General features: G+C 32.9%; 1 protein-coding gene across 1 annotated transcript in view; it reads right to left on the bottom strand.

Annotated features, from left to right (window-relative positions):
- The window catches only part of CDH18 (cadherin 18), a 259,628-nt gene that overhangs the window by 120,692 nt on the left and 116,661 nt on the right, over positions 1-22,275 (bottom strand). Inside the window, exon 3 of the mRNA XM_060007203.2 lies at positions 17,226-17,393. Coding sequence (XP_059863186.2) covers positions 17,226-17,393 — 168 coding nt within the window. The remainder of the gene's footprint in view (positions 1-17,225; positions 17,394-22,275) is intronic.

Below are 22,275 nucleotides of genomic sequence, written 5' to 3'. Positions count from 1 at the left end.
AAAAATTTTTCTTCAAAGATCCAGAAGAAGACAAGGAGCCCATTCTCACCTACTTCTATTCAACATTGTACTGGAAGTTCTAGCCAAATAAATAAGGAAGAAAAAGTAAAAGGAATACAAAGAGAAAGGAAGAAGTAGAATTATCTCTGTTTGCAGATGACATGACCTTATAGGTAGAAAATCCTAGAGACTCCATAAGACAAAAACAAAACCAAATAAACAAATAAAAACCCTGTTAGAATGAAGAAACAGATTCAGTAAAATTGGCAGTTTGCAAAATCAACACACAAAAATCAGTTGTGTTCCTATACACTAATGATGAACAATCCATAAAGGAAATTCAGAAAACAATCCTATTTACAGTAGCATTGAAAATAATAAAATACTTACGAATAAACTTAAGGAGATAAAATCACTGTGTACTGAAAACTACAAAACATTGATAAAACAAAATAAATTAAAGGAGACATGAATAATGGAAAGACATTCTGTACTCAAGGATTATAAGGCTAGGCTTAATATTGTCAAAATGTTCATACTACCCAAAGAAATCTACAAATTTAATGCTATGCTAGTCTAATCACAATTCCAATGGTACTTTTTCACAGAAATAGAAAACTATTATCTTAAATTCTTTATGAAACTACAAAATACCCAACATATATAAAACAATCATGAGAAAAAAGAACAAAACTGAAGGCTTTATACTTTCTGATTTCAAAATATATTACAAAGCTACAGTAATTAAACAGTATGGTACTGGCATAAATATAGACATATAGACCAATAAAACAAGACAGAGAGTTCAGAATTAAACCCATGCATATAAGGTCAATTGGTCTCTCATGAGGGTGCCAAGAGTAAGAATATGGGGAACTGAGTTTTTTCACCAAATAGTAATGGGAAAAGTAGATACATACATGCAAAAAATGAAATTGGATACCTAGGTTACTATACACAAAAATCAACTTAAAATGAGTTAAAAACTTAGATGTAAAACCTGAAAATGTAAAATTCCTATAAGAAAACATGGGGAAAAACCTTCTTGACACTGGTCTTGGCAAAAATTTCTTGAATATGACACAAAGCATAGAAAATAAAAGCAAGAGTAGATTAGTGGGACTACATCAAACTAAAAAAATCTTCTGCACAGCAAAGGAGACAATCAACAGAATTAAAAGGCAACATATAGGACACATGAAAATATTTGCAAACCATATATCTGATAAGGGCTTAATTTCCAAAATACATAAGTAACTCCTACAAGTCAATAGCAAAACAAAACAAAGACAATGAATAACCCAAATTTAAAAATGGGCAAAGTATTTGAGCAGACATATCTCCAGAGAAGATATACATATAGCCAACAGGTATATGAAAAGATGCTCAACATCATTAATTATCAGGGAAACACAAATTAACACTATAGTGAGAGACCACCTCATACCTGTTAGGCTGGCTATTGCCAAAGAACAAAAGATAAAAAGTGTTGGCAAGGTTGTGGAGAAATTGGAATCCTTGTACATTGTTGGTAGGAATGTAAAATGGTGTAGCAACTATGTAAAACAGTATGGAGGTCCCTCAGAAGATTAAAAATAGAACTACAATATGATCCAGAAATCCCACTTCAGGGTATATATCCAAAAGAATTCAAATTATGATCTCAAAGAGATGTCTGTATTCTCATGTTCATTATAGCATTATTCTCAATGGCCAAGATATGGAAACAACATGAGTGTCCATTGATAGGTAAATGAATAAAAAGAATGAATAAAGAGCCTGTCTAATAAGATAAAAAATACCAGCAATTTGGAAAATAAAACTACTGAGTGTGTATGTCTGTGTGTTTATATGATATTCTAGTGAGATAATTATAAGATTACTAACAGAAGAAATTAGAAAAAACAGATATTATGATAAATTGAGATGAACTCAATGAGCATTGGATGTCTCTGACAATAAAGATCACTAAGTATATAAAAATAGTTACTAGGAATTAAATAATTTCAAGGAGACAAAGGTCTTTGGGACCCGGGTTTTTTTTTAGAGTAGAAAGCATATTCTAAAGAGCCCAGTGTGCATTTAATGCTCAAATATTTTATTAGTATTTGTGTTTAACATAAATATTCACATGTACCTTTGAAACTTTAATCCTAAATATAATACTTTTATGTTCCATCACATTTTTAGGATAATATGATTAACCATGGGAGGAAATATATAAAATTATCCTAAAATAACAAAAGATATCAGACAAAACTTACTCTAAACACTAATTCTAACAAAACAAAAAACAAAACAACATGCAACTATCAATCATGAAGACATATAACATGTAGAATCACCTTTAAGAATTCTGACAACTGAGTGTCAATAGTCCATAAATAACTAGGTATTATCATCTTTGAATAATAATTATAATACACAAACTTTTGTTTACCTGTTATTTTATGAAAACTGACATTCCCTATAGGAGAAACACTTGGGAGAAATTTTAAAAGATATGGTTCAAAATGTATTTAGAAATCTTTGACTAATAGTCTAAAGTTTTGCCTTGCTATTCATGATATAACTCAATCACATAGAAAGAGTCAGTTTATTATTTAGAAAACAATGCACTCTTATCTAAATAAGATTAAAAAAGGTCATAACTCATAGCATCTTAGTATACATGGTAAATGATCTTGTGCCTTTCCATGTTATTTTTACTCAGTAATTGCTCTCTCTGGGAAAAAAGACACTATCTTGGATAATTTTACAGTGCAGTCTAATCAGCATTTCTATAGTTGCCAAAAAATCCTTAGAGTACTCTGAGCTCAAAAAAAGGTTATATATTGTAGGAGTGTTATCCAATTTTCAAAAGGAAAAAGGAAGACTAAAAAAACAAAAAAAAAAAACATTGAGTTTTTTTTTAACATTGAAATTTTTATTTCACACAGACACATATAAGCACACACACATAAACATATGGTATACATACACACAACACATTACTTGACTGTGTGTTTCATAGTATCACCATTTATATATTAGCTTGAGAGAGAGAGAGAGAGATCATGTATTCGTTTCCCAGAAATAAATTTTATAATTAGGTCCGTAAGGACAAACACAAATTTAAAACAAGAGACTTAATTCTTAATTATCCATGTTAAAATTAAGGGGAGAGATTTTTGGTTTTTTCCCAGTTTCCTTTTCTTGGAGTGTTTACTAGAGAAAACTTGTGATGCATATAACTATATATGTGAAATATATATATTTCAAAGCTAGAACATATTTATTTATTTTCAAATCTCATAATGTCATAGATATAATCAAAGATCTAGTTGATATAACAAAGGAATTGATTTTAAAACAATATCTCAGAGAATAGGTTATGGATTAAAAAAATAAAAACCCAAATCATTTAACATGTTTTTAAAAATACAGAAATTTATGTTTCACATTATTTAGTAAGTAAAACAGTCATTACATCCCTTAACCCGTATCTCTGCTTTTGTAAAACACAATCATATTTAATAATTATGCTGCCCCAGTACACTCATGGTAAAAAATTTGGTTGTCATATACACAAGCTACAACAGAACAGCCCTGGTTATTGTTATGACAGTCATCAACTGTGGAAGGGTATTCTAGCGGAATTGTGTAGCAGTAAAAAGTCACTGAAAAAAAATCCTTCATGGCAAAGCAAATTTTTTGTTTGGTTGATGGTTGAAGTAGGTAATGACTTGTAAAATGGCAATATAAAAACACCCCTAAGGACTTCCCTGGTGGTGCAGTGGTTAAGAATCCGTCTGCCAATGCAGGGGACACAGGTTCGATCCCTCATTGAGGAAGATCCCAAATGCTGCGGAGCAACTAAGCCCGTGAGCCACAACTACTGAGCCCGCGTGCCACAACTACTGAAGCCTGTGCACCTAGAGCCTGTGCTCTGCAACGAGAAGACACTGCAATGAGAAGCCCGCACACTGTAACAAAGAGTAGCCCCCACTCACTGCAACTAGAGAAAGCCTGCATGCAGTAACGAAGACCTAATCAGCCAAAAATAAATAAGTAAATAAATTTATATTAAAAAAAAAAACCTCCCCCCAAACCAACTACAGTGTCCACATTTGCACCACTATATATTGTGAGGAGATGGGATATAGTTTGGCGGAGGAGAAAACTACAATAAACCAGCTGACTTAATGCTGTTAGGTAAGCTTTTTTCCTGCATCCATAATTTTGAGATATATTTTGGTCTTTATAATAAACAAATATCACCAGGATGTGTTTAGCTCTGGTGGTGTTTTTATATTAAAATATGTTGAGATGCTTTAATCTGAGTTCTGAGTCTCTTTTTTCCTAGTCATGAAAGTTTTCTTTCAAAACGTTTATTTTTTGTTGTTTTTGTTTTTGAAGGGCTATTTACATTCATAATTTTTCTCTCTGTCCTCTCCTACGTATAAAATACTGTTGGGCTTATTGTATCAAGATTTTTCTCTTTTCCCTAATTTTTATATCACTTTTATATTATTATTGGTTCTTTCGAGTTTTACTGCTTTCAAGACTGATCTTAATTAAGCGTTTTCAATTTTCTAGAACTCCTAATTTATTTCCTACATCTCCTTTTACACATCATCAGGGTGCCTGTTTTTTTTTTTTCTTAAATATTTGAACAACAATGTATCTATATCAGAAACTTACAAGACTTCTTTACCTATTATACTGAAACTATTTTTGTTTCAATTATATTAAAAATGATAATTAGTTTTCTAAAAAGAAAATTCATTGCCTATAGTTGGCTTATCCTCAGATCTCTGGATATCTGTAAGATTATTTTCTCTTTTATTGCGGTAATGTTCCTAACTTTTCTGGTTTTGTAATACAAAAGTTTTTATTAAAACCTTCGAATCTCATTAATGATATGTAATTATTATTATGACTGTTATGTTTTTATGTTTTTTAATTTGTCTTTTCCCTGTTTATATCTTTGGCTTAAAGAAATTTAATGTTTATGTAGTAATATTGATTGATCATTTTATGTTTAATGTCCTTGTTTTTTTTAATCTTCCCCTCTTCTAGTACCATAAGATAATCTCATTTTCTTTAAAAGCATAAATAGCCTATGTCTTTAATCAATTTGGTAAACCTTTATTATGTCAATTTATCTACTTTTTACAAGGATGACCTGTGGTGCCAGTGCCTTTCATTTCCTAATGTATTTTAATCTGTAACTCCAATTTGGACCTATACCAAGTCCTGAAGTTTATATTACACAGCTTCCTAAGGACTCCACAAAGTCCACTAGATCTATTTTCCAAACCAAATGGATGTTGATATCTGTTTTATCAGCCCCTCCTCCATTATTTTCCCTTAAGAGTTCTTGATTATTTATGAATATGCACTCTTCCACATGAAGTTTTGGATCAGTCTAGATTATTGACTCATTCAGTAAATGTTACTTATCTGTGCCAGCATAATTTCAGGTACTAAGTATACAATAAACAAAACACAAAAATCCTCATCCTTATGGAGTGTACATTCTCATGAGAAAGAAAATGGGCAAGATATATGACAAAACTATACAGTATATTATGCTGTGATAATGCTAAAGATGACAGATATAGCATGTTTATTAATCAGCCGTTTCTGTGTTGATTAATCGCCAAAATATCTCAGTAGCTTACAACAAATATTTAATTCTATCTTGCATTATATAAGAACTATGACTAAGCTACAACTACTAGGTTAGGCTCAATTCCAAGTGAATTTTCATTTCAGAATATGAGCTGAAAAGGCAGTCATTGGGAAGGAAAGATTAGGAACACAGAATGAAACCACTTAAAGGCATTTAAAGTGGTTTATGGCATGTCTTCTAATATTCTGTTAGCAAAACAAAGTCATTGGCAAAGCACAGTTAAAGTAGCAAGGACATATATGCCACCTACAGGAAAGCATGATAAGGGAGGGAAAGAAATAATTGTGAACAAATAATACAATCCGTTCACTGTCCACTCTCTAGACTAAAATAACTATGTGCCCCTTAGAGGTAAAATCCACTTACTTGCTCCCTGACACCCCCAAATCTCTTTAAAACATGGCACGAGTCTTGATTTCAAGACCTTTTGATATAATCATATACAATGTGGCTTTTCTTGTTCCAGAGACCACTGAATTAGGACACATTATTTGCCCACCAAAACTTCAATATATAACTGGGGATGAATAAGGACAAAGTTGTTGAAATAAACACCCTGTTTAAAAGGGAAAATATGTCAGTGGCTCATAGCAATTCAGAAATTATTGTCTGCAATCATTAAAAGCGTTTCTGTCCTTAAGTCTCTAAGGCTAATTTATTTGTTGAACCCTTTACATTTGCATTTTTAGCCCTAAAAGTCATGAAATTTCTAGTTTCCTCCTCTTCTCTTTAGAAAATACATGATTTTTTTTTTCTGAGCTGACCTCTTTCTTGTAGTATCTTATCAAATACAGCTAATAAAAATCAACTCATATTATAGACACTCCCTCTTAATATCTCTTCTCCTAAAGCCATAGCTTCATTAGGTACATTTTCTGCCTTCCAAATTATCCTAGGAAAATATTTATCAAAGAAAAACACAGTCAACTTCTAGCATCCTATAAGCATTACTTCATACTTTTTCTTCTTCAAACACAAATCCACATAATTTATTGCTGTTGGTGTCTTGGTCAAATTAACTGGTGAATCCTAAATTCAATGGGAAAATATCTTCTAATCACTGGAAAGCATGGCAGAGACAGGGAGAGAACAATTAAATCTACCAGGGAAGGTAAGAGAGACACCAAGTATTTGAGGATGAGAAGTCAGTAAAATACTATTCCAAACAGAATTCTCTGAGGAAGACAAATGAGAATGAATGTTGTATAATGATTGCAGCCTCTGACACAAACATCTTAAGTAGTTTTCCAATGAGGTTCTCTGAACAGTGAATTCATTCTTTTTTTTTTAATGTGTCTTTATATCATCTTCGTTTTTAATGCAATTTAGTGTGCTAAAGATTACTAGAGTAACAGTTTTTCCCCCTTCTCATCAATTTTGAACCCAATTCTCTATTGTCATCTGTACTCTGCTTTTGTTGATAATAAGTTCATAGTGAGTTAAATGGTTTTCTCTTTGGTTTTGGAATTCTAAACTTCACCATAACAAATCTAGGTGATAGTATTTTTCCACTCTGTTTGGAGCTTCTAATAATTATTTATCTAAGGTTTCATGTCTGTATTTATTCTTGAAAACTCTTAGTCTACTTTTTTGTTTTTGTGTTTTGAACACTGTCTCACCATTTTCTTTGGTGTCTTCATATGAAAGTCCTATGATTGTACATTGAAGCTTTTTTCCTTTGGTACATATTTCTCTCTCTCTCTCTCTCTCTCTCTCTCATCTTCAGCTTCTCAGATGCATTCTGACTATTTTTCTTCAAACATATCTTCCAGTTTACTTACTCTGTATTCAGCTGTGTCTAATCTATTCTCCTAATGTCAATGTCTACGTTGCATCTTCTGTTGATTGATAAGTACAGTTTTTCCATTTTTCATTTCAGAGCAAGCCCTGGTTTCATACCAGACACCTAACTCTAGTAACATCTCTACTAAATTCCTGTAATTATATACTTCCTCCTTTCTCCAGGGCTAACAAGCTAAGATGCTAGCTCCCAGTGCCTACATCCTGCCTTATATGCTCTCTGGGCTCTCACAACATCAGCTTGCAAATTTCCCCCTTGAAGTGCAGATTCACTCACAATACTACAACCACATGAAAATATAAATTAAAATTTATTGAAGGAAAACATAATTACATCAGTATCAGAATGCACATAATTCCCTAATCTCTTATTTGTCCAGAGTATGACATTTAGGCTTCACAGAACTCTACAACAGAGCTCCCGTAGAAAGGAACTCCCACTCCTATAATGTTCTCTATATTTACAAGGTCAGGAGACAGAGAGCACTTCAGCACCTGGGCAAATATGCAAGAGGGGAAGCTCCCTAGCTGAAGAGGTGGCTATATTGGAAAGAAGAAGCCTCTGAGTTCTATAGCTGGTGCCAGCCTATAGAGACTAGACTTGTCATATCAAACAAGTCTTCAACTTGTTTTTCCTCATTCCTCTAAATTTAAGCTCCTTTTTAATATTGTTGAGTTGTTGTCAAAATGTTGATTATGTATACACCTACATTTCTTTTTTTGTAAATATCATGAAGGTTGGTTCACTCTTGGCAACTATATTTTCCATGGAAAAAAATTAGAAAGTGTGTAGAGAGAATTTTTTCTATGAATGAAACTTCTGTTACACCAAATGTCTACTACAGAGTCTATAGCATTTTTGATGCCTTAAATTATTTTAAGATAGAATTTCTCCTTATCTGGGAAAGGTAAATATACTGGAACATTTATGATTTAAATGACTGGATGTGAAGCTTAGACTTGTTGAGCTATGAGGTGGTGCAATGTGTATTATTGAATTTTAGGTATCAAATTGTTTATAGTACATTAGTAGTGTCTTTTTTTTTCCTTAGTTTGAATATATGTGAATAATTTCTAAGTGATATTCTACCTCATTAGCAAGTTTTAAAGATACCTCTAAATAGTGCTAATGTTACCTATTTTGGTGTTAAGACTACATAATTTTATGTGACATAGAGATACAGATATCATTTCATATTTTTTCTGAATATTCCATAATTTCATATGTGATCCTTTTCCAATAATTTCTTAGACTCCATCATAAAATGTTAATGATTAGCTGAAGTACATTTAAGAAAGGAAGACTTCATGGGAATAATAAAAGAGAATTTGGTTCATTGAAGCTTGTCCCTTTTTTTTTTTTTTTTTTTTTTTTTTGCGGTACACGGGCCTCTCAATGTTGTGGCCTCTCCCGTTGCGGAGCACAGGCTCCGGACGCGCAGGCTCAGCGGCCATGGCTCACGGGTCTAGCCGTTCCGCGGCATGTGGGATTTTCCTGGACCGGGGCACGAACCCGTGTCCCCTGCATCGGCAGGTGGACTCTCAACTGCTGCGCCACCAGGGAAGCCTGAAGCTTGTCCCTTTTAATATACTTTTTTCCCAGGATAGTCTTGATTCTAATTGATTTTAAAAAACCTCGTACCTTTCCTTCAGTAGCTTTACCAGGTGAGCAAATAAGTCATTTCCTAAGATTAACCCTATGTCCTAGCCTATAAGAACTGTAATCAACTGATCATTACATTTATTCTGACTAGTTAATATTTTTATTACATGAATAAGATTTACTTGGAAAGTGACCACCTTTACACAAGATACATATTTATTTATGATTCTGGGAGAAAGTTGATTGACACGTAAGTGGTTAAGATACTGTAATATGATTTATCCAGGATGTCTGACATCATAGGGTTAACCAGAGAGTTTCAAAATCTCTACATTAAATTGTTTTATGCAGATATAGTATACATTGGAAATGCTACTTTCAAATTAAAAAAAAAGACACACAAGGAATCTGGGATTTCCCTGAATCTAAGACACTTGTATTGGATACTAATCATTAAGCATTACGTTAAGCTCTGCCTGTAATGTTTTTAATACATGAATAAAATAAAAGACTAATTCTACAGCTATTCAAATGCCACATATTAAAAGGACAATTGTCCTATATCAGAATATTCACCGTAATTGGGAATAATACCTTTAAAATTGCTTAACCTACATTCTATGTTATCATTTGTCAACAGGCAGCATTGCAAAGCTGATTCTCCTGTACAAATTTATTTTCTTCAAAGTAATGATACAATGGGCCACTTTTTAACACTCTCTCACTTTTAATCATAAACATGACTCATAAAAAACTGTAAACTTATAAATCCCAACTGAAAATCATTCTTACTTTTTTCAGCATTCTATGAAGAATTAGAAATTGATTTGTAAAGACTAACTAGTAACAATCAAATCATTTCTAAGAAATATATGCCCATGTCCATAAAAACACATATCTATACAAAACAGAATAAGTAAAGAAAAAAAATCAGTCTACAACTCTGTCATAGCATACAGCCAAATAGGTTAAAACAAATCATAAAATGATTGATGTGTTATGACCAGTTAGTTTCTAAATAGGCAATTTCAAATTATTCCAAAATATCCAACCTTAAAAGAATTCCACAAACTTATTTATTTATAGCTGTTATCTTGTCTGAAAGAATATTCTCTTCAGGTGTATGTATCTTGTTTAATAGAATGAATATAAAATAAAATAATTTTTTCAATTGTCTTTATATATTGTCTCATAACATAGATAAATATATTTTGTCTTTAATAAGGTTGAATGAAAAACTATTTACAATAGACCAATAACTTGCCTGTTTTATCATTAATTAGAGAATTCCAGCTCTCTTTCAAAATGTATACTTTCAATTTAGCCAGGTTAAATATCAAATTGATATACTATTTATTTAAGTATCTTCCATGATATTTCAACTTAAACAAATGGAGAGGTCTTTCCATTCTGGACCTGATGGAATTGTATATATCTGACTAACTCTCCCATCAAATAGAACTATACAAGCTGCACAATATACATAAAATGACTGCCATTGGAGAGAATTCAATGCAGCGAGGCTTGGATGAGGTATGGTCCTTGAGGGAAAGGAAACATAACAAGATGAGTTTTACATTCTCAACGACTCAGGGCATTTTTTTTAATATGCTCTGCTATGGAAAAGAGACCAAATTACATACTTTGTGAAACAGAGGTTGGGGTTAAAGGACAGGCACAGTAGCTGAAATGAGAATAAAGGTACAAAGAAGAAACCTCAGAGAAATGAACCCCAAAATTTGAATGCAATTTTCCCTGTGATAATTATAGATATATATACTAAATTTGCATATGTGGAGACTCAAAGAAAGCAAAGCTGGAAGACAAAAGACCTAAGCAGACATTTCAGCAGGCATGAGGCACCAAGAATCAGAGTTTGTAAATGCTTGTGACTCCAGTTGATATTAGAGAAAAATTAGTTTTTAGGAGTAAGAGTATTCCTACTTCCCAGGAATAAGGGGAAAAATGAACTTAACCAGTTATAACAAAGTCTAACTAATTTAGGTAATCATATTCTATATATCTGCAAGAAGAAAAACAACTCTCTGTGGAGGAAGGTGACATAATCAGGAACTTCTACAATCGTTTATCCATAATGTTCAATTAATAGTAATAAGACACGCTTAAAAATGGAAAATGACCAAAACCAAAAAGGAAACAAGCAATAAAAAGACGCAGATATGATGTTGATTTAGGAATTATTAGGAAAGGATTTTGAAATAATTAAGATTAAGGCTTAAGAACATATAGAAAAAAGGTGAAGAATTGTAGCAAATACCAATAATGTATATTTAATAAGTCAAGGGAAAATGATAGAGCCAAAATATGTCAATGCTGAAGCATATAGTTAATAAATTTGATACACAAGTTTAACTGGAGGATAAACATGGTGGAAAAGGTTAGTGAACTAGTATATAGGTCAATATAAAATAGCTAGGTCAAAAAAGAGAGATAAAAAAATATGTATATATAGAAGAGTAGACTGATGGTGCATAGTTAAAAGACCAAACATGTATACTTTTGCAGAACCAGTAGTTAAGAAGTGAGGAAATAAGATAGAAGAAATATTTTAGTAAATGCTGACCAAAATTCCCTGGAACTCAATAAAAGATAGCTTTAAAATGCCTTATAATTGAAAAGCAGATTCTTAAAAAAGTAAATACCTCCTAGGTACAACATAGTTAAACTTCTGGAAAGTTAAGCACAGAATATCTTAAAATAAGAAAGATCCATTAAAGTAGAATAAACTATAGTAAAATGATAATAAGACTGAGACTGATTTTTTTTTAACAGACAGGATGGTGGTCAGCAGACATTACATCATTAATTATTGAAATAGAAAAAAATATCCTTCAAGCTAGAATTCCATTTCCATTGGAAGTTACCCTTTTAAAAATGTAGGAAAAAGAATGTTTATGAAAAAAACTAAAAAGGAAAAAAATCATTGATAGTAGACTAGCACTAAAGGAACAGAAAGGGATTTTTAAAGAAAATTTAGAATTTCCTTTAAAAACGATTAATGACTATAGAAGGAAAAATGGAAAATAAAGAAAATAAATAGCACCAGGCAGGAAGGATAAATTATAATTGACTTAAAACATGATTCTTTAACAAAACAAAACAAAACAAAATTACAATTTCACATAAGGCTTAATTTATAAGATGACAAAAATAGCAAAAATCAAAGATTTTTAAAGTTTAAAGTTATTCCATTTTTCAAGTGATAAATTATATTTTAAGGTGGAATGAAATAAATTGAAATGTCTAGAGGAAACATTAAAGAAAAATAGAAGAAAGTAAAATAAAAAATATTGATGGAGGATAAAATAAACAAAATTAAATACATGAATAATTCATAGAAAGTAAGGAAAGAGAGAAAAGAAACAAAAGAAACAAGTAGCAAGATGATAGACTTAAATAGAAATGTACCAGTAATTAATTATAAGTATAGTAAATAAAAATAAACAACAAAAATGTGAAACCAGATTAAAACAAATCAACAAAAACTTAGTGTCTTAAATAAAACTTAAAAAAAAGAACAATATAGTAAAAAAGTAAAATGAAAAATATTATACCATCCAACTGTTAACTAAAAAAAGGAAAACAAAATATCTGGAATAGTTATATTAATATCAGGTAAATTGGACTTTAAGTTATGAACCATTATTAAAGAGAGATGTTTCACAATGACATACTTTCAAAGAGGAAGATATCATACCTTAAATCTGTGTGCATCTGGTAACATGATTTCAAACTATATCTGACCAAAATAAAACAAAACCAAAAAATACTAATAGAAAATAAAAGAATAAATAGAAAAATCCAGTATCATAATGGCATATAATAACATATATCTCTCAAGAGCTGACAAACAAAACTTCTGTTTGAATACAGAAAATTGCAGTGACATAATGAATAAACTTGAACTAATTTATATATGTAGAAAACTAACCATGAAGCTGTGGAATTTACCTTCTTTTAAATCAAGTATATGCTGACACTTAAAAACACTCTCAAGAAGTTTCAAAATATATGCCTGTAACCATGGCAAAATAAACCAGGTATTTTTTAAAGTATGCTAGAAAAACTCCAACTTGGTGGTAATTGAAATACGCACTTCACATTTTGATGGATCAAAGGAGAAGCTTGCTTGCTTGTTTCTTTTAATTTCTGTTTCAAATAAAATATTAATGCCGAATATATTATATGCCATTTAGATTTGTTCTCATGAAAATGCAAATAATAACTTTAAAACAACGGGCCTTCATCTAAAATATTTTACCATCAACAAAATTACATCAATGTCAATATTTCCATCAGTGGTATTACCTCTTTTACTAACATTAAAGTTACCCACATCAGTTAGTTTTCTCATTCTTAGGTTTATGGGAAATACTGCCATCTACTGAGCTTTTAGGACTTGATCCTCCCAATATTACATTGCACTATATCAACTCGAGTCACAAGCAGGCTAAAGTTGTTGCATGACTTAATTTTGCAATTATTTCAAGTTCTTAGGGGAAGTTTTGTTAAACGATCAAATTTCTACTCTTTGATTATGATTATTTGACATGTCTTCTTCTTGTTTCCCCAGACTGGTTATTTATTCTTTGAGGACAATTCTCAAATACAACTTCCTTTAGGGTATAGAAGGTTTGCTTTATGAGCTTTCATGGACGTTACTGATATTTATGCACATTTTCTTTACACAGAATAATAGACCTCAGTGACTTTTTATCTGTCTGAGAATCAATTATGGAATAACCATAACATAGTTAAAACCAGAGAAGGAAATAGCAAGAATCTTAAGAAGTAGAATAGATTCCTTTCAATAGAAGAACTTATATTGAGGAACTTACACCTTGAGATATTGTCTCTGAAGAAGAACTGGGCATCCCTTGTGTCCTCTGAGTAAGGATTCAAGGCACAGATGGGCTGATTTGTCCTCTTTCACTGTGAGTCTGACAAGTAGCTCTCTTTCCTAATTCTTCCTGCCCACATGTAGGCATTACTGGAATTGAGCAGTAGCTGTCCTCTTAGTTGGACATGTACCATCCAATCTCTGTTCTCCCCTATAGCCTCCCTGACACTGGCAGCCCTCTTCCACCTGGACTTTTGTTTGCCTTGTATTCCAGGCCACTGAGTTTGCATCTGCCTAGTGTAGAGAGTCTTTGTAAAGCAAATTATTAGTCTAGTTCACCTGTAACTCTCAAATGCTTACTCAAAACCCATTTATCTTAAATTAAGATACACTGATAACTTTAAATTAAGATACAAGATGTAACAAGCTGATTTTCACAGGCCATAGCAAATTGATAGGAAGAGAAAGACATTGTAAAAAATGCTATGAGGGAATATTTTGCAAAGCTTTGTGTGCCAGATGTTTAAACTAGAGTCAGTCAGTTATGGTAAAACATGGCTCTCTCAAGTGAAGAGAAAAAAAAGTCAGAAGAACTGTAAGCCAAACAAAACAAAAACATCTTAAGAGAAACAATTAGACTACTGGGTCCATTTGATGACTGATCTTTATAGAATTTGAACTGTATATAGATTTCATGGTGCATTTCATGGTGCTTCATGAACGCAAGTCCTCATAGTACATCATTTTTTTTTCCTCCATGCGGTTTGCAAAGTTTCCCACTATATATCTAGCCACTTGGTGAGTTATAATGCTTGTGGGAAAATTAAAGAATACTTTACTGCAAGCTACTCTTGTCATGGTGACACCAAATCATTCTGAAAACAGCAATGTGTTTAGTGCAATATGAGTGCACAATAAAATATCTTTTAAACAAATCAGAGTGTGAGGTTCCGGGTGTGTACTGCCTCTGTTTCAAAACACTAAGAGCATCTCAGCATGTGGCAGGATTGACAGTTGTCAGTCATTCTGCACAGACTGCTACAGACGGAAGACATGTAGATCCCATTGGATATAATGAGTTAATTCAATGAGTGTACGTTTATTCTGTGTCCTTGTCAGGTAAAACAATTGTTTTTTCCTATGAACTGATGCTTCAGCAACTATCATCAATCAAAATAAATTAGGAATATACTTTTCTATATTCATCACCATTACAATTTTCGGCTGATTTCTAAAATCAGTTTTAATGGACTTATCTATTTAAAAATCAGTTTATGGAGAGAAGGAGGGAGAGAAAGAATGGGAGATATTATTTGTACCAAGATCAAGCATTTATTGAGCCCCTACTGTGTAGAGTTTGAGTTTTTCACTCTATTATAATAAGGGTTATAATATTAATATCTTTAAAATAGTGGTGGTAGAATCTATTTGAAAATAAGGTAGGTTGAAAATAAGGTTGGTGTTGTAAGTTATAATAAAGTTTATATTCAGCTGAGTTCAACAGCACTTTTCTCATAATGAAATATGTGTATATGTATATTGTGTGGAATAAGGGATAAAATGAATACAAAAGTACACTGTAGGGCTTCCCTGGTGGCACAGTGGTTGAGAGTCCGCCTGCCGATGCAGGGGACACCGGTTCGTGCCCCGGTCCGGGAAGATCCCACATGCCGCGGAACGGCTAGGCCCGTGAGCCATGGTCGCTAAGCCTGCGTGTCGGGAGCCTGTGCTCCGCAACGGGAGACGCCACAACAGTGAGAGGCCCGCGTACCGCCAAAAAAAAAAAAAAAGTACACTGTAACTTTGTAAAATTACTTAATTTTTTTTTTTTGTGGTATGTGGTCTTTTAACAATAGTAATTTGACAGAGTATTTAAATTCGACTAATTTACTCATTCATTTAGTAGTCATTTATCCAGGGCTGGGCAGTGATCTGAATATTTAAGGTTACAAAGACAAATCAAGCATCATTCTTACTTAGAGGGACTCAAAGTAGGGGAGATATGCACCTATGGAAATAAATATAGCATAAACGTTCATGGGAAAGTGCTATGTAACAGGAAATGAGGGTTAATTAACTCTCTGCTAATTCTGCAACAGAGGTCAGAGAAACTTGTAAGTGGGCTTTTAAACAAAGGAATGTGAGTGTGGAAAATTCTGGGCTGATTTAAGGATGTGCAAACTGTTATATTTTCAGAACAGGCAGTATTCCATCGTGTATGGAGTGTACTGAGAATGATGCTGAGAGATAAGGCTGGGGACAGCCTTTCATACTGACTTGTGGAGAGACTTTATTGACATCCCACGCTGTCTACTTCGTTACAGTTTTTAAACAGCATGTGTAAGTAGGACAGCTCCCCTATAGGACTTTATGATAATTAATGGTTTTTCTATAAAATGTCATCCACAGTTTCTGCCACATTAGAAATACTCAAATATGTTTCCTTCCCTTTCTGAGGGTGTCACAAACACCATTTCATTCTGAGCTCACAGAACTGACACTCTTTCCCCTTGAATTGCCTGATAGTTTGTGCTCTGTATTCACAAGGTTCATATTCTACTTTGAGATCAGACTTTATTATATTAGCCGTACCCTGTGGTTGGATGGCATGTTTGTGTGTGTGTGTATGTGAAAAGTGTTCATTCCTAACCTGCAGGATTTTTCTTTTAATTTCAGTCACAAAGCATACATTTTTGACTATTTTGCAAGAGTAGAATGCCCATATCAAAATGTATTATGAATATCTCCATGAATTCCTTAGTAATACATAACCACTTCAGCAAATGCAGGATATCATTCTTTATTACCACTATCTCATTTTTAATATTTAACTGTGATGCCAACTGAAATGGATATCTAACACAATAACAATTATCTGCCAGGCTCAGGAGACCACAGATGGAGTGATTTCTTTAGTCTTGTGTATAAAAGGAAGACCATACAAAACAAAATATTCCCATTTAAGATAATAGTAACATGATATTATATGTTCAAGTATAGTTGACCCTTGAACAACATGGAGGTTAGGAGCGTCCAACCTCTATGCTGTCCAAAAATGCGTATAACTTATAGTCAGCCCTTTGTATCCAGGTTCCTCAGTATCTGCAGATACAACCAACCACAGATCTGATCATGTATTCCTGTAGTACTTACTACTGAGAAAAATCCATGTAAAAGTGGACCCTTATAGCTCAAATCTGTGTTGTTCAAGGGTCAACTGTATTTCAATCTGTTTTACATAAATGAATAGTGATAAGTGCAAATCAGAAGAAACAGGTACGTACTTTGAGGAAACCGTGGGGGGTTGTCATTGACATCTGTCAGGGTGATGTTGACCGTGGTGGATCCCGACAGCCCTCCAACTTGCCCAGCCATGTCTTTGGCTTGAATGACCACTGAGTAATGTTCTCTGGCTTCTCTGTCCATATTATGTAAGGCAGTTCTAATAACTCCTGTAATACATATTTTAAACAAAACAGTATGGATTATACATTAAATGAGAAGCAACAAGGTATCTCTCTCTTTTTTCTTCTTTCTTTTAAGAAAAGTAGTTTTAACTGAAATGCTTTTGAGAGAAAACCAGGCTTCTGAGACAAACAGTACCTTGACAATGTTATTAAAACTGTCTCATCGAAATATTTATTTATAACCACGCATCCCTAACCAATCTATTAGAGGCAAATGAAGATACCCATCTCTTGGTGGTCCTTGGGGTCACTGGCCTCTAGAGGGCAGCCCTGCAGTCCCTGCTCTTTCCTTCTGTGGGTGGCCTGAATATTTCACAACTCATTCTCCTCACAAGTGTTAGCTGAGATGTTTTGAGCAGAGGTTAATTTTCCTCCTTACAGAACAATTTACATAGTTTTCTGACAGGGTTGTCAAAGTTTGATGATGAAAAACAATGGAGGAGTGTAGACACTTGAACAAAGATTACAGGCAGGAGGCATTTTAACATTTATCAAGACTAAGAAACTGACTTTTTGTCAGGAAATAACTACAATAAGAACTAGATCTAAGTACACAAGCAAAATAAAGTGATGAGATTGGTTCCAAAACTTGCATGCAAAAGTCACATTCTTTGTCTTGTAGTACCAAAAACACTTAATGCACTTTCTCATTAATTAATTAATGCACTTTCTCATTATATTAATTAATTAATTAATTATATTAATTAATTTGTTATAATTAATATAACAAAATGTTATATATCCATATGTAGTTCTGTGTAGGCAAACACACACATGCACACATAAATTAGATTTGTCAATAAAGCCTTACATTTAGAAACTGGAACACATTTTCTAGCAGGTCAAGTTTATGCAAGGACTATCAAATATGTCTTAAAATAAAAAATTGTCCTCATATACATGAGCCATATTAAACATAAGCATATAAATATATAAGCATACATGTGTTGATATTTTATATTCATATAAATGTACAATATAAATATATTTGCTACTCGAAACATAGGTCACCATTTAACAACCACCTTTTTACTTTTATTTAAAATAGTTGGATCATGTCACTTTTGAGAAAGACACCAATGGCTTTACTCAAACTCACACTTGATTAGTTAGCAGCACAATTCACGGGATAGTGCCATTTATAATGACTGCCAACTATAGAGCTTAACAAACACTTTTGCAGACAATATATTGATATAATAGGAGAAAATGGGTTTGTATATCCAAGTGGAAAAGATAATCTTTTAAAAGTGGAAAGGATTAGTCAATCAGTTGTTTTGAATACAGAACACTTAACCACTTCCTTTTTTTTTTTTTTTCACTGAATTGATTGCACATGCAATGCTCTGAGAGGAGAGCCACAGGCCCCAGGAAAAGAGATCCCCCTACTTTCAAAACTTGTGAACATATAATTGAGGGAATTTAGGAGAACTTTCCTGAAGCTAAATAGGAATGAAAATTATTCTTATCAAAAGAAATTACAATAATATGATAATAAATGATTCATCTAATTCATGCATATGAAAAAGCCTCAAGCATCCTTACTAAATGGAACATTTTATCACATATGGTAATTATATAAGAAAAAATTAAATTGATGCAGAAAGGAACAAGTTAAGAATTTATGAAAATATTTAATGAAAGAAATATATACTCTCTGATATTTGAAAAAAAAATGCCATTCTAAAAAGAATACACTAGAAATGGGACTTGCCTCTGATGTGCAGAAGTATGAGATTACTGTCCAGGATGTTTTACAATGAAATCATTACAGTGATATTTGCAGAATATACATATGTGAAAATAAAATCTGTCATTAAAAAAGTGAATGATAGATATTTTTATGCAATTTGAATGTTATTCATTTCAGAGGATCAGAGAAGAGGAATTAGCACAACCCCTGTTTTACAGCATGGACTTTAATAATTTCATTGCAATAGCCATTATCTCCCTTCTTTTATAATACTGCTACTCTGACATGAAATGGGAAGAAGTTTGTCAGCTAAATTTGCTTATGGAAAGAAAAGAGCATATCCAGAATTGACACATCTTTCTCAGAAACGATTGTTTAAGGGTTCATTTAAACTCTCATTTCTCTTGAAAAACGCTCAGTTGCATGTGCTTAGCTATGACCTCCCCTGAGGGCACATAGGTAACTGGGGAATGTTCAGGCAAATTGCCATAGCAACATGATCCCTGTGTACAATAACCTTATTCAAACATGTGGCCCAGATGCTTGTAAGTAGGGTAGTCTAGAATACAGCTGATGCACAGTAACACAGTTTTTCCTCTTAAGTAGACTTTATTTTCTAGAGCAGTTTTAGGTCCATAGTAAAATTAAGAAAGTACAGACAGTTACCATGTACCCTTTTCCTCCTGACACACACAGCCTCCCCAGCTAGCACCATTCTGTATTAAAATGATGCATTTGTTACAGGTGATGAGCCTACATTGACATCTTCTCACTCAAAGTACATAATTTACATTAGGGATCACTCGGTGTTGTACATTCTATGGGTTTGGACACATGTATAATGATTTGTATCCATCATTGTAGTATTGCACAGAATAATTTAACTGCCCTAAAAATCCTCTCTGTTCCACCTATTCACCCTCCCTCCCCTCAACCTTGGCAACCACTGATCTTTTTACTGTTTCCACATTTTGCCTTTTCCAAAAAGTCATATAACTGTATTCATACAGTGTGCAATTTTTTGCAGATTAGTTCTTCAATTAGTAAAAGGCATTTAAGGATCCTTCACGTCTTACCATGGCTTGATAGCTCATTTCTTTTTAGTGCTGAATAATATTCCTCTATTTGGATGTGCCACTGTTTATTCATTCACCTACTGAAGGACGTCTTGGTAGCTTTCAAGGTTTGGTGATTATGAATAAAACTGCTATAAACCTGTGTACAGGTTTTTGTGTGGACATAAGTTTTCATCTCCTTGATGTAAATATCAAGGAGTGTGATTGCTGGATCTTATGTTAGGACTCTGTTTAGTTTTGTAAGAAACTGCCAAATTGTCTTCCAAAGTGGTTGTACCATTTTGCATCCCCACCAACAATGAATGAATTTTTGTTGCTTCACATTTTTGCCAGGTTTTGGTGTTGTCAGTGTTCAGACTATCACCATTGTATTAGGTGTATAATGGTATCTCACTGATGTTTTAACTTGCATTTCCTTAATGGCACATAATGATGAAAATTGGTTCATATGTTTATGTCCATATGTATGTCTTCTTTGGTGAGGTATGTTAAGGTCTTTTGTCCATTTTTTAAAATCAGGTTATTTGTTTTCTTATTGTTGAGTTTTAAGAGTTATTTGCATATTTTAAATAACAGTCCCCTACTAATAAGTCTTTTGCAAATACTGTCTCTCAGGCTATTACTTGTCTTCTCATTTTTTTGACAGTGTCTTTCACAGTTTAGAAGTTTTTAATTACTTTGAAATCCATATTATAAATTATTTATTTCATCAATCACAACTTTTATGTTATACCTAAAGTCACAGCCTAAGATACTTAATGTCATCTAGATTTTCTTCCATGTTGCCTTCTAGGAATTTTATAGTTTTATATTTAGGTCTGTGACACATTTTGAGTGACATTAAGCTAAGAGTGTAATATCTGTGTCATTTTTTTGGCATGTGGCTGTCAATTTGTTTCAGCACCATTTGTGGAAATAACAAATTTTTCTCCATTGTATAATATTTACTTCTTTGTCAAAGGTCAGTTGACTACATGCATGAGAAACAATTTCTGGGCTCTCTAATCTGTTCCATTGGTATATTTGTCTATTCTTTCATCAATACTACACTGCCTTGATTACTATAGCTTTATAGTAAATCTTGAAGTAGGGGACTGTCAGTCTTCCTAATTTGTTCTTCTCCTTTAATATTGTGTTGGCTATTCTGGGTCTTTTGCCTCTACATACAAACTTTAAAACAAGTTTTTCAATGCCTACAAAATAGCTTTTAGGGATTTTGATTGGTATTCCATTGATAAAGTTGAGAAGAACTGACAATATCGAGTTTTACCTATCCATGGACATAAAACATATCTCCATTTATTTAATAATACTTCTTGTTTCTTTCATGAGAGTTTTGTAGTTTTCCTTATATCAATTTCATACCTTTTTTATTAGATTATACCCAAGTATTTCTTTTAGGGGAAGCTAACCTAAATCATCTTGTGTTTTTAACTCAAAGTCAACTTGTTCATTGCTGGCATATAGGAAAGAGATTGACTTTTATATATTAACCTTGTATCCTGAAACCTTGCTCTCTCAAGACTGCATCCTTGAAAATAACTCCCACTGTGGGAAATGTGGGCAGAACGCACATTCTAAGGTCAGAGAAGGGGATGCGGATCCTCTGGTTGCCTGGGTCCAGCTTGCTGGTCAACTGGCATTCACATCCTCTGGATGACCTCCCCCAATATCCATAACAACTACTACAGGTGATTCCAGTGTAAGCGGGTCCAAACTATGTTTTGAAAAGCCACAATTAGAAAGACGAAGTTCTGCCATTATGTATTCATACATTTCTTCACTTTTTATTGCCATCTTGTCATGTCAATAAAAGCATGTATGAGGATATACACATGTGCACAGACAACAAACAATATGCAATAGTAATATACATTTTTCAAAATTGTGAAGCCTAAACTCATGTACAAGACTAGGATAAACTATATTTACACAGTCCAAATAAGAATTGATGTTTTGGTTTTTTGTTTGGCTTTTCTGCCATGTACCCACGGACCCAGTAATTGTAATATAACTTATTTTTGTCTTCCAAATAAACATAATAAGGACTTACCACATGGCCCTTTTATTAAGTAAATTTGTGAAGAAAACAACTCAG

Source organism: Delphinus delphis, chromosome 3 (assembly GCF_949987515.2).
Source record: "Delphinus delphis chromosome 3, mDelDel1.2, whole genome shotgun sequence".
NCBI classification, from domain to species: Eukaryota; Metazoa; Chordata; class Mammalia; order Artiodactyla; family Delphinidae; genus Delphinus; species Delphinus delphis.
This window is presented reverse-complemented; position numbering and strand designations above follow the sequence as displayed.